This window comes from Aulonocara sp. 'chitande type north' Nkhata Bay, linkage group LG3, assembly GCF_057382095.1.
Source record: "Aulonocara sp. 'chitande type north' Nkhata Bay isolate Kocher_YH1m ecotype deep benthic linkage group LG3, A_spYH_male_GT1.1, whole genome shotgun sequence".
NCBI lineage: Eukaryota > Metazoa > Chordata > Actinopteri > Cichliformes > Cichlidae > Aulonocara > Aulonocara sp. 'chitande type north' Nkhata Bay.
The window spans coordinates 3102051-3114617 of record NC_141346.1 but is presented as its reverse complement, the minus strand read 5'-3'; the positions used below and the strand labels follow the sequence as shown (position 1 = coordinate 3114617).

Here is a 12567-nt window from a genome sequence, read left to right as displayed (position 1 = left end):
AGTAAAAATAAGAGTCGCAATTATAGCTGAATCCATGACACCTAATTGTTTCTACAAGATCACGTCGTTGCTAAAAGTTATCAGTGATCTCAATGTGCGAAAAGAACTCCCAGTATCTGGGGTTCAAGCTCCTCTTGGCTGAGAACCCTGGGACAAACATGTGAACAAGACCTGAATAATACCAGTAATGAAAAGTTCTTTCCAAAAATCAAGAAAAGGAAGCCCCAATCAGATGAGAGTCTAGCAAAATATGGTTCACTCCACTTGCCTGAAGTGGTTAACAGTCCAAGGCATTTCAGTTGTAGATTGGGTGCAACAATAAAACATATGTGAGATGTGGGAAGTGCCAAATGTTCCTTTGTGTCTCCAAATAAAAATAAAAAATCACAGTACTTCCTCAGATATCATAAATGAACTGACTTTTGTGGAATAGAAAGCCCAGTGCAATCACTTGTTCCTGAACCAATGGCTTACAGCTAGTGAAGTGTCAGTGACTTCTAAGTTGGTCCCTGATCTACATTTTTATGATATTGACATATAAATAAGTTTTAATATCCTGCTTACAAAAATTTCAGTGGAACATGTAATCTTCTTAACTAGCTCTTGAATGTTGTTAGTTTCACATTCGTGATCAATGAACTCCCCTTTTGCACTGTAGTGCACATGTTGTAAAATTTAAATAAAATTAGTTAAAAACAATTTTGTTTTTGTAATGGGTTTTTTTTTACCGTCCCAACACTTGATTTATCTTAAAAAGAAAAAAAAGAAAAAAGAAAAAGAAAAAATGAAAATACTTATCAATGCAACTAAACACATTCTGCTATAAATCTAGTTAATTTTAGGTAGTTTTGTGAACATTCAGTACAGTTTTAGTTAGTTTTCCTTTTTGTTTTAATTTTATTTCCGTTAACGCAAATGTTTTTCCACTTCTAGTTTTCGTTATTTCATTTGTTTTCTTTAATAATAATAATAATAACCTTGCTCTGCACACTGGAATAAACATAATCAACATGATCAACATTTTGCTGCGTATCAATTCACCATCTTATCGATTCAAATGCTCCATCCTTATGTGGTTTATGACATTATGTTTATCTAAACCTCCACTCTGTCTCTAAATGTTTGAAGAATTTTTCAAGTTCGGGGTCAAATTTTGAGAATTTGACCATAAGTGAAAGTTATGGCGTTATCACCCCCTTTGGGGATTACCTTTTTCCAGTTTTGATGATATTCCTCCCCATTCTCTATTTTTTGCAAGTACCCCTCTTCGGTGGCGAGAAACTGTTGGTGTGATCAAGCGGGTGCTGTAAAAACAAAAGCTCAGGACAGAACAGTCACCAGTCATGTACTTCATTCAAAATTAACATATATCAAACTTCATATTGATCCTCTGAGTGTAATGGTACATTTTAATTTGCACTTCTCAAAACTAAAAACAATGTTTTCTTTATTTTACTCTTGTTCTTGTGCAGCACCACCCCTCAGCACATGCCCCTGTTATTTTATCTTACTTTTAAATTGTTGACTACTTCAAGAAAGCGCCCAAAAGACGGGGACCAGTGTTTATCATTACATATCTCCATTTTGAGTGTGGCTGTCTATCATTCCCCTCTTATTCATAGACCTCGGTGGAGGGGTTTTTTTTTTTTGTTTTTTTTTTGGTTTTTTTTACCTCTATAAAATTAATTGACTTTTTACAGTGACCCACTATGGTTAATAATAACATGTTCAGTCCTGAGTGGAATCAAACCTTTTCTTCACTTTAGCATTTAACATTCCCAACCATATAATATGATACATTAATTAAAACACAGCTACTAAAACACGATTTTCTTAATGCAAACATCAGTAACTCAAAATTAGCAACCAAAGGGTTAAGTCTGCAGTTCACACTCATGTGAAGCTACAGCTCTTTAGTCTCTGTCATTCTTCTGTTCTTGCAAAAACAAAACAAAGCAAGACAAAACCTCCACCCTTCTTTTACAGGCTGGGTGAATTGTCTGTGGACATTCAATAATCCTAAAGTCGGCACCGTTTTTGTCTCAGTATCAAGTCAGTTAAAACTTTTAGTCGTCAGTCCATCACAGTCCAGTCACATGCATCCATCCACACACATTCATACCAAAAGTTGCTGATAATGGAGTCTCACGCGCAACCTATTCGAGGCTCCATCACCAGCAAGATGACGTCAACATTTTAAAGGAAAACAGCTCCTTGTTTTTGGACTGGACTGACTCGCTGCAATCCTTTTAGGCTCAGGACTTCTCTGTGATCAATGTCCCATATAAGTGAATTTTCTCCCAAGCCCATTATAATCATGGAGAAAAGTACTTTGCGACTGTTTTCAGTAAGAATATTTTATAGCGCTTTAAAGTTCAACCTCTCAGGCCTGGATTAAAGAGCTGATTTGTTAAATCAGGAACTCACAAAATACCAAAATATCACCACCGGTGGATCACACCTCTCAGATGTTCTTATCTCAGTGCACTGTAACAAAAGCACAAACAAACGTAAACAATAAAACACTCATATAATAACAGATACTGGGGCCCATTGCAAACATGTCCAAGCATAAAACCATCTTTCTCTCTCTTAGAGAAAGAGAACAATCCAAACCTCACTGATAAAATACACCTAGTGTCAAACAAAACCCAAAAATCAACCAAAACTTCACACACACTATATTGTGTAGGCATACAGGCACCGTAACTCCTTTTTTTTTTTTTCACTGACAAAGACATATTGGATTGACTTGATTCAATAGTGGTCACTGGTTGCACACAAATGTTTTGCTTTGGCAGAAACTTAAACAACTGAGTCAAATCAACACAACCTTTTCATATTCTCTCCGAAATAAAACTCACATCATTCACTCATCATTTTCACTCTGTACCACTGCTCCTTATCAGGCTGTGTGAAGCACAGTACACAATTCAGTGGAGGCCTTAAGCCATAAACAGACATCACGCACAGACATTATTTTCACAACCAAACTACTTTAGACCTTGTCCCCTAAATCTACACAGATGCCCTCTGTGTGGCATGAAATGCATTTAACCAAATAACAATCAATGAGTTCTTATTGTTTTAACCGACTCCATATTTGGATGTTTATGTGCAGCATTTGTTAGTAAAGCATTCTTCATTGCATCAGCGTGTGTGTGTGTATCACTCTTCATTGCACAAGCTTGTAGATGTGTGTGTGTGTGGATCACTTCTCAGTGAATTGAATTAGCATTTCGATTTTTTTTTTTTTTCCTTTTGCACGTGTGTGTGTCATTTCTCACTCAATCAACGAGTGCATATGTGCATATGTTTGTTTCTCTTCATTCTGAGTGTTACAGGAAAAATGTTTCTATGTTTCTTTACCTTCTTTTAAATGTGCAAGCATGCCCTTTTGTCTATGGTTAGATTAGTTTAGAATTATCTTTTTAGACTTTCTCAGCAAAGACATACTGTTTTGGGACATATTGTTTTAGATTGTTTTATCTCTCACAGCCTTCTCCCAGCTCTCTGCTGACGAGACTAGCGCCACATATGGAGTTGTTTATTTTATTTGTTTTGTATTTTCTTATCCTGTTCTCACTGTCTTTCCTATAAAAATTACCAAGCCACTGTGCATGGTGTGAGTTGTCCTTAGCAGCTCACCCGTGTACACGTTTGATAAAGAAAGTAACTTTGTCTCATTGTGTCTTTATTTCTCCTGGGTCTTTTACAGAGTTTTCCCCCAACATTTCTTGGTCCTTCGGAGCCGGAGCGCCTCCATCGTGTCCCATCTCCGTGACCAGTCCACGTTGCTCGTCTGTCGACAGCCCACATACTAGGTGTGTGGTCAAAGACCAAGGGCGTTAAATTCGAGTCTTGGCCAACGTTCTTAGAAAGCGACCCACGGTGGTGGGGCCCGATCGAGGTGGACCAGACCCGGCGACACTGACCAGGTAGATACAGACACACTGACACAATCTTGCGTAAAATCGTATTTTAAATTCAGGGAATTTAAAATAGCGAAAGTAGCTCGTCGAGACTGGAAGCTCCCCACTTCTGTGGGTTTAAAGTAGCTCGTCGGCTGGTAGCTTGGAGCTCGTCGACTGGAAGCTCCCCACTCTTGTGGGTTAGGTTTGGAGCTCTGAGTAGCTCCCCCAGCTGGGTCAAGGGAATAAGTAGCTCGTCTACAGAAAGACTGGCAGCTCCCCTTATTACAAGGGTTCCGATCGCGCGAATAAGTGTGAATGTGAATGTATGTGTGTATTGTTGTAACTAACGGAGCAAGCTGACTTTTCACGGTCCAATAAGAGACTGAGCCGCTCCTACTGTGTTTTTCTTTCACTGCTGTTCGCTGAAGTGCTGGTGGTTTGGGAGAACGGTCGAGTTCCGCCTCGTAAAGTTCACACCGCTTTTGGAAATAGTCCGAAAGTAGAAGGGCGTGTGAGCAACCACTCTCATTCCTCATATCAGCGAAGGTGGATAGCAGCTGTATTGCCAGTGTATAAATAAATCAATAAAAATAAATAACTAAATAAATACATAAGTAAGATACACTAAATAATAAAAATTGAAAAATGGGGAATAAAACCTCTAAACCTGTTGCCAATAATGGGCAGTATACACAAAAGTTCATTAATGACGAACAGTGGATAGAAAATAAATATCCAGGTGCAGGGAAAATCAGCGCAAGGAGATGGCGTAATCCTAAAAAGACGTCATGTCCTGGGTGGGAGGGTACGTGCAGCCCCGCAGCTTTAACACAGCTCAAAGATAGCTTATTAAAGGAAATAAGTGCAACCACAAATCTTAGAAAGAAAGGAAAACGCACAAATGAATTAACTTTCCTAGATGCATGGAAAAAAGAGCAACAGAGACGTGCTGAGAATAGAGAAAAGAGACAGAATAAAAAACAAAAGCAAAGCTGTGAGGTGCCTGAAGCAGCGGCTGCAGCCCCTCCCCCCTATGTTACTGCCTCTGCATCAACTCCCAAGCAAACAGACAAAGATGCAGCTGTGAATAACCCTTACGGTTCAGTGCAGGCAGATTTAGCTAAAATGTCATTAACACATGCACCTGAAGCAGATATAGGGGAAGATCATGTAGGCAGGGAAATATGGCCTGACCCCCCAAGCCCCCCAGGAGTATTCCCATTAATAAGTTCACCTAACCCCAGATATGGTCAGCCGATTGGACCTATGGGGCATCAAGACGCACACCCCACAATTCTTGTGTTTAGACCATGGTCACATGAGGATCGCAAAAATGTTCTTAAAGATGTCCCGCCCCTGCATGACGGTTTTGACATATGGAAGAGAGCAGTTGAAGCAATTAGGACTCAGTGGTATTTAAACGGTCATGAAATGTACCAGGTACTTCAAGATCTTTTAGGTTTGAAGTTTGGCTCAGTGAAAGGCTCTTTCACTGGGGGGGCAATTAATAATCCTTTAGATTCTTTAGTGGTCGGCAACGGACCACAACCCCTGCGTGCAGGTGACCCTGAATTAGAAGGCCAACTACATAATTTCTATGAACGTGTGAAACTACAGCTGGCCCCCAAGCCAAACTACAATAAAATAGGAGAGGTAAAACAGAAAGAAAATGAAACTGCATCAGACTTTTTAGACCGCCTGCGCCCAGTTTTTAGGCAGCATTCAGGTTTAGATTATGCCGATGGCGATGCAACGCCATTCCAGCAGCAATTAAAAAATGCGTTTCTAAATGGCCTGCTCCCACCAATCAGAGCACATGTAGAGAAACATTGGGTCACAATGAACACTGGCAACCTGCCAGATGCCCTGTTACATGCTGAACACGCCACAAAAGTGCACAAACAGAAAAATAAGGCTGACGTCTTCACCATAGATTCAGAGACAGGTTTCCTTGCATTTTCGGGAGGCTATCAGAGACAGAAAGGGAAGCAAGGTAATCGACAGCAAGGCCGCAGACACAGAAACAGAGACAGCAGATATGAAAGAGACAATGCCTGTTTCAACTGTGGAAAACGAGGTCACTTTGAACGAGAGTGCAGAAGTAAGCCACAGACACATAATAGTAGGAGGAACAATGACAGGCAAAACAGTGGCGAATCTATGGAGAACAGCGACATGTGACTAGAAAACACACAAGACATGAACATTGATGAGGGAGGGGAAGTTTTTAACATAGAACAATTGCTATTAGGGTCAGAATACAAACCAATGCTGCTAATTCACGTGAACGGGCAACCAATCCAAATGTTGTGTGACACCGGAGCATGTAAAACGGTCCTAAGGCAGCCGTCTAAAAACTTACAGTACTCAAGAGATGCATTACTTGTGAAGTCAGCCACAGGCCACACCACTGTACAACTACTAACTGCCCCGTTAGAATTAATGCATACCGAAAGTGGCCGCAGGTGCTTCATTAAATGCATATATGACCCGTCATGCCCAGTAAACCTACTAGGAAGAGACGCTTTGACAGAACTCAAGATAGGCGTGATACCGGAAGAGAATGGCATGATTGCTGAATGCATGCTAAATGACAACACACCAGAGCCAGATAGCATTAACACGGCACACAGCAGCAACGTGTGTCTCTCTCAAGGCTACGGTGTCCCACATTATTACTGGACCCTTGAGTTGCCCGAGCTCACAAAACTACACAATGTGGCCCGCAAATATACACCCCCCACATCCTATTTCCAGAAACCCACTGACTATCACAACACGTTGAGATTTAAACAAACTCCAGGTCCAGACCCACTTTACGATCAGCAAGTGTGGAAGTTAGGACAACAGAGTTTGACTTTACAACACCTGTATGTCACAAAGTCGGGAAATGCAGTGTGCTCAGTAATCCAATCAGCAGCCGTGAAGGCTTTGAACCGCATGCCCAAGCCACACGTGTCTGTAGCGCATAACTATCACTCAGACTGGAAGGATTTAGGAAAAGTGTTAGCCAGGGTTGAAGCAGACACTTATGAAAAAACGGAAGACACTCATGAAGGGTGGCTGCAAGGCCGCCGGACAGGGTGTTTCCGATACACACTGGGTTGGGTGGTCACAGTCAGGCCCGCTGTACACCTAGCCGATGCCGCTGAATCACATGCACAATTAACTGAATGACATCAGGCAGCACTAGCTCAGCTGCCTGAAACTCTCTGGTCTACAGGCCCTGCTGATGTAGGCCTTATAAAAAATGCAGATGAAGTAAGAGTAAAACCTCTCTCAAAACACAGACCACTGATATCTCAGTACCCACTCACTACTGAGGCTAGACATGGCATTCGCCCAGTGATAGCAGACATGGAAAAGGCAGGAATTTTAATAAAAACAAAGACAGCCACCTGTAACACTCCTATCTTTCCTGTTAAAAAAGCTATCACGGGTGCATACCGTCTAGTACATGACCTGAGAGCTATAAACGAAGTGACTGAACAAATCCCACCTGTGGTTGCTAATCCACACACTATTTTAAATCAGGTCACACCGAACGAACAGTGGTTCTCAGTAATCGACCTTTCAAACGCTTTTTTCTCAGTTCCACTACATCCAGACTCACAGCCATTGTTTGGCTTCACCTTTGAGGGTCAGAGGTACACATACACTCGTTTGCCCCAGGGTTTCCAGAATAGCCCAACCCTCTATGCAGAAGCACTGAAGAAGTCAATGTCTAGCTGTAAGCTCCCACAGCTAGGTCAATACTTGCTGTATGTAGATGACATTTTAATAACCGGTCATACACAGCAGGCGTGCAAAGACAACACACTTGCTGTGCTACAGCATTTGGCTGAACAGGGCCACAAAGTCTCAAAACACAAACTGCAGCTGTGGAGTGATAACGTTACATATCTCGGACACACACTCACAGGCCAGGGCAAAACACTGCTGGGAACCAGAAAGCTGGCAGTGCAAAACACACCCAAACCTAAAACAAAACAACAGATGATGAGTTTTTTAGGTTTGTGTAATTTCTGTAGAGCTTGGATTCCAGAGTATGCACTAACAGTTCAGCCACTCCAAGACATGATTTATGGCAAAAACCTTGCTTTGCGTGACACAATAACGTGGACGGTAGAGGCAGACACAGCATTTACTAACCTAAAGGTGGCTTTACAAACAAATGTAGTCCTGGCCCTGCCTGATTATGACAAGCCTTTCGTGCTGCATGTTGATGGGGGGGCCGGCTACATGAAGGCAGTCCTGACACAGGCTTTTGGTGACAAACAGCGCCCTTTGGCATTCTACTCGTGTAAATTAGACGCTGTAGTTTCGGGCCTGCCGACTTGCGTCCAAAGCTGTGCAGCGGCCACAGAGGCAGTAAAGAAGTCAGCAGACATTGTCTTAGGCCACAAACTAGTTGTCAAGGTCCCGCATGCTGTCACATCTATACTGCTGCAAGCCAATCTCTCTTACCTGACTCATGCCAGACAGCTATCGTATGTAGGCATTTTACTATCACAGTCTCACATCACACTGGAAAAATGTGGCACACTGAATCCAGGGACTCTAGTGAGCACACCAGCTGATGGAGATGTGCACAACTGCCATGCAGAATTAGACAAAGACACCAAACCCCGCCCTGACATCCATGCTGAGCCACAAGCTGGTTTTACTGATGTCTTTGTGGACGGATCGGCCTCTAAAGACAACACAGGCCGTAATTGTGTAGGTTACGCAGTAACCACAGACAGTAGAATAATAGAAGCAAAACCACTTTCTTCTTCATATTCTGCACAGAGCGCTGAGCTGATAGCTGTTATTCGTGCATGTGAAATCCACAAAGATAAACCAATAAACATTTATACAGACAGCCAGTATGTTTTCTCTGCTGTGCATCATTTCGCAAAGCTCTGGCAAAACAGAGGAATGATTACATCAACCGGTAAACCAGTCCAGCATGCAAGCCTCTTACAACACCTGCTGACTGTAATACATTTACCACAACAACTCGCATTGTGTAAATGTGCAGCACACAAAACTGATGGCTCTTTTATTACTACAGGCAACAATTTTGCTGACAGAGCCGCAAAACAGGCGGCACAAAAAACACACATGACATTGATGGCAGTAAACACACATCAGATTCCACTGGATGTGTTGCAAAGTGAACAAAAAGCAGCAAGCACAGCAGAGCAGGCAAAATGGCTAAAACACGGTGCAGTTCTGACAAACGATTTAATGATGTGTTATGGCAAGCCAGTGTTGCCAAAATCGCTCCACAAAATGGCGGCATTAGTGACTCATGGCTGTACGCATTTGTCATCGGGGGGAATGACCTGTATTGTCAACACTCATTTCTACACTGTAAATTTTGAAACTTCAGCAAAACAATTTGTCAGAACGTGCATGACGTGTCAAAAATATAATGCTCAAGGTAACCTGCGACCAAGAAGAGGCCGTTTTCCAACTCCGCCTCATCCTTTTCACACAATTCATATGGATTTTATTGAACTAAGCGAATGTCAAGGGTCAAAATACGCCCTAGTGGTTATAGACGTGTTCTCAAAGTGGCCGGAAATCTATCCAGTGAAAAAGGCAGATGCAATTTCAGTAGCAAAGTGCCTGTGCAATCACTTCATACCCACATATGGCATCCCAGCTTTGATACGGTCAGACAACGGCACTCATTTTGTAAATGATGTCATCACTAAGGTCTCTGAAGCACTCGGTTTCAGCATAAAACACCACTGTGCTTATCACCCTCAGAGTGCAGGCCTTGTAGAGAGAACTAACGGCACTATAAAACAAAGGCTCAGGAAATGCATGGCAGAAACAGGAAGGCCGTGGCCTGAATGTTTGGGTTTAGTGAAAATGTGGATGCGCTTAACACAAGGCTCCCATAAACTAACTCCATTTGAAATCATTCATGGCAGGCCGTTTCCACTGCCTATTACCAGTCAACCAATAGACAAAGCAATCAGAGAAAACACATTAGCAGAGTGGATGTCTAAGCTGTTAGAAAACAAAGAGATCGTTGTACATAATCAACAACCTGATGATGTTTCTCCAGTGTCTTGCAGACTAAAGCCCGGTGATTGGGTTCTGATCAAGGTGCTCCAAAGGAAAAACTGGAGCACACCCAGGTGGGAGGGGCCATACCAAGTCCTCCTCACTACACCGACCGCTTGCAAAATTGCGGAACGACCATCCTGGGTCCATCAGAGTCACTGCAGGCGAGTCAGTGAAGCCATCTAAACACAGCTGACGGCAGGCTTGCCTACTTGTTGTGATCTCGCCCGGTGGAGGGGTCAGCTTTCCTGGCCGGGGGGTCTACTCGCGACAGGAGGGCGTGTTCCGTCGTCATGAGGTGGTGGCTCTTATCAACTGCAGCGGCCCTGACCATGGCCGGGCTCCTCACCTTTGCTTCCGTGAGGGACAACAAGTCACGCTACATGGAGAAAAGGCAGACACTGTATGACAAAGGAAAGTACACCAAGTTTCCCCATGGATACGCCACCAACTTCTGGTGGCAGTTTATGAACACTACAGCTCACTTGAATAACAAAACTGACTGCTATGCATGTACCCATATGCCCCTATCCTCGCAGACGTCTGGCCTGTGGCCGTACAGCATACCTGAAGATCGCAGTTGGTGTCTGTTGGGCCTGGCAACACATCCAGGCTACGGTACTCTTTGGTCCAAAGCCAACTACAGCATCCCAGCAAAAGCGACCTGGAGGTCATCATCACTCACAAATGTGAACTGTTCCGGACAGACCTACCTACTGACCTGGCCCCAAGTCTCAGACCCACTGCCTGATGTAATTCTACTGAACAAACTGAACGCATCACAACTGCCAGTATGTGTGATGAACAATGGCTCGCGGGCAGTGGGGGAGCTGCCTACTCACCTATGTAAGTCCATATACACTTTCTGCCCACCAAGGAACGAGAGGAAGTGTATGGCCTGTTCAATCAACGCCACCTGTGCCAGTGACACGACGCTGATGGGCCTAAACTGTCGCTCCGACTACAGCTACCGAATGCCACTACAAACAAAGACTCAGTACCAGACAGGATGTGCACGGACGGCACCCAGCAGCAGAGGAACCAGAGTTTTGGCTGACTGGTACTTCCTATGTGGCAACAAGGCTTATCTGTCACTCCCTGAAGGTTGGGGAGGTCTGTGCGCCCTGGTGGAATTATCAGATCACGTTTTCTTCATGCAAAGTGTTGCACATCACCCAAGCAGCCGGCAGAGACGTGAAGTGGACATCGCCTCCCCCAATTCTTTCGGCATTACCGTGGACACTGGAGTGCCGGGAGAGTTTCGCATCTGGGGAGGAGGAGTGAAATTCTTACAGAGCTTGATCCCCGGCATTGGAGTTGCCGAGGTGCGGGATCACGTGGAGATCAACCGATATGCTCTGCTACGACACATCAACTTGACTAAGACCCTGGGAACTGCCTTAGCAGGGGAACAGCAGGCCATCAGAACGATGGTGCTGCAGAACAGACTGACACTAGACCTGCTAACAGCATCACAAGGAGGAGTTTGCAAGCTGATCGGGGAAACATGTTGCACTTTTATCCCTGATGGATACGAAACTGGAGGAGACATTTATGAAGCTTTGCAGAATTTGACCGCTCTGCAAAAATATGTCACTGAACACACACCTGGAGCAGCTACAGCACAAGGCTGGTTTGACTGGCTGTTCAGCGGTTCATGGCTGGCTGCTGTAGCAAAGCCATTTTTTCTTCTAGGTCTCATCATGATAGCACTGCTCATATTAGTGTTGTGTGTGTTGCCATGCCTAAGAGTAATGATTTCAAAGATGATAACAACTACAATGACTGCTTATGTTGCCGTGCCTCAAGAAGAACAACATCCCGTTGCAATTCTGTTAGAGGAGAACTTGTACTAGCTGCTAATAAATGACGTGGTGATTAAAAAATGACTTGTCAAGTGATCATGCACTGATTAAAACATTAGTAGGTTATGCAAGTTTTCATGCTTTTATTTTTTTTTGAAGTCTTGACTTTTAAACATAAAGTTTTTCATTTTGAATATAAAGTTTTCATGCTTTTATTTTATTTTTTTGTAGTCTTCAGTTTTAAACATAAAGTTTCCATTTTAAATATGAAGTTTTCATTAGTTTACACATAAAGTTTTCAATTTAAGGTTTGCATCATTTTAAGTATAAGGTTTTCATGCTTGTACTTTTTGAAGTTTTAAGTTTTCATTTCATAATATAAGGTTTTCATCCTTGTATTTTTTGAAGTTTCCATTTTATAATATAAGGTTTTCATCCTTGTATTTTTTAAAGTTTTCATTTTACTTTTCATTCTTTTATTTTTTGTAAGTTTTCGTTTTAAAATATAAGGTTTTTATCCTTTATTTTTTTGTAGGTTTAGTTTTATTATTTTCTCCACTTGTTATTTCATTTCCTATGTTTTTCTTTTTATTATTTTCTTTTGTTTTATTCTTTAGACCAAATGACTGCCATTTCTGCTATGCTGACATTTTGAAAAATTAAAAATTGTTTAAGATACTTAATAAATAACCTTCACAGACAATTGTTGTATACATTTAAAATAAGTTAAACAGGAGGGAATGTTACAGGAAAAATGTTTCTATGTTTCTTTACCTTCTTTTAAA

At 42.4% G+C, this 12567-nt stretch overlaps 1 protein-coding gene across 3 annotated transcripts in view; it reads left to right on the top strand.

Moving 5' to 3' along the window:
- The window catches only part of LOC147333511 (uncharacterized), a 53936-nt gene extending 41729 nt beyond the window's left edge, over positions 1-12207 (top strand). The window contains exons 2-3 of one of the 3 annotated variants that reach the window (XM_086286377.1): positions 3719-3938; positions 9979-12207. In XM_086286377.1, the coding sequence (XP_086142503.1) occupies positions 10271-11833 (1563 nt within the window). In that variant the 5' untranslated portion in view covers positions 3719-3938; positions 9979-10270 and the 3' untranslated portion in view covers positions 11834-12207. Of the gene's footprint in view, positions 1-3223; positions 3939-9978 lie in introns of those variants that run through there. The other 2 variants (XM_086286378.1, XM_086286379.1) reach the window with 2 other exon arrangements.
- The last annotated feature ends 360 nt before the right edge of the window (positions 12208-12567 follow it).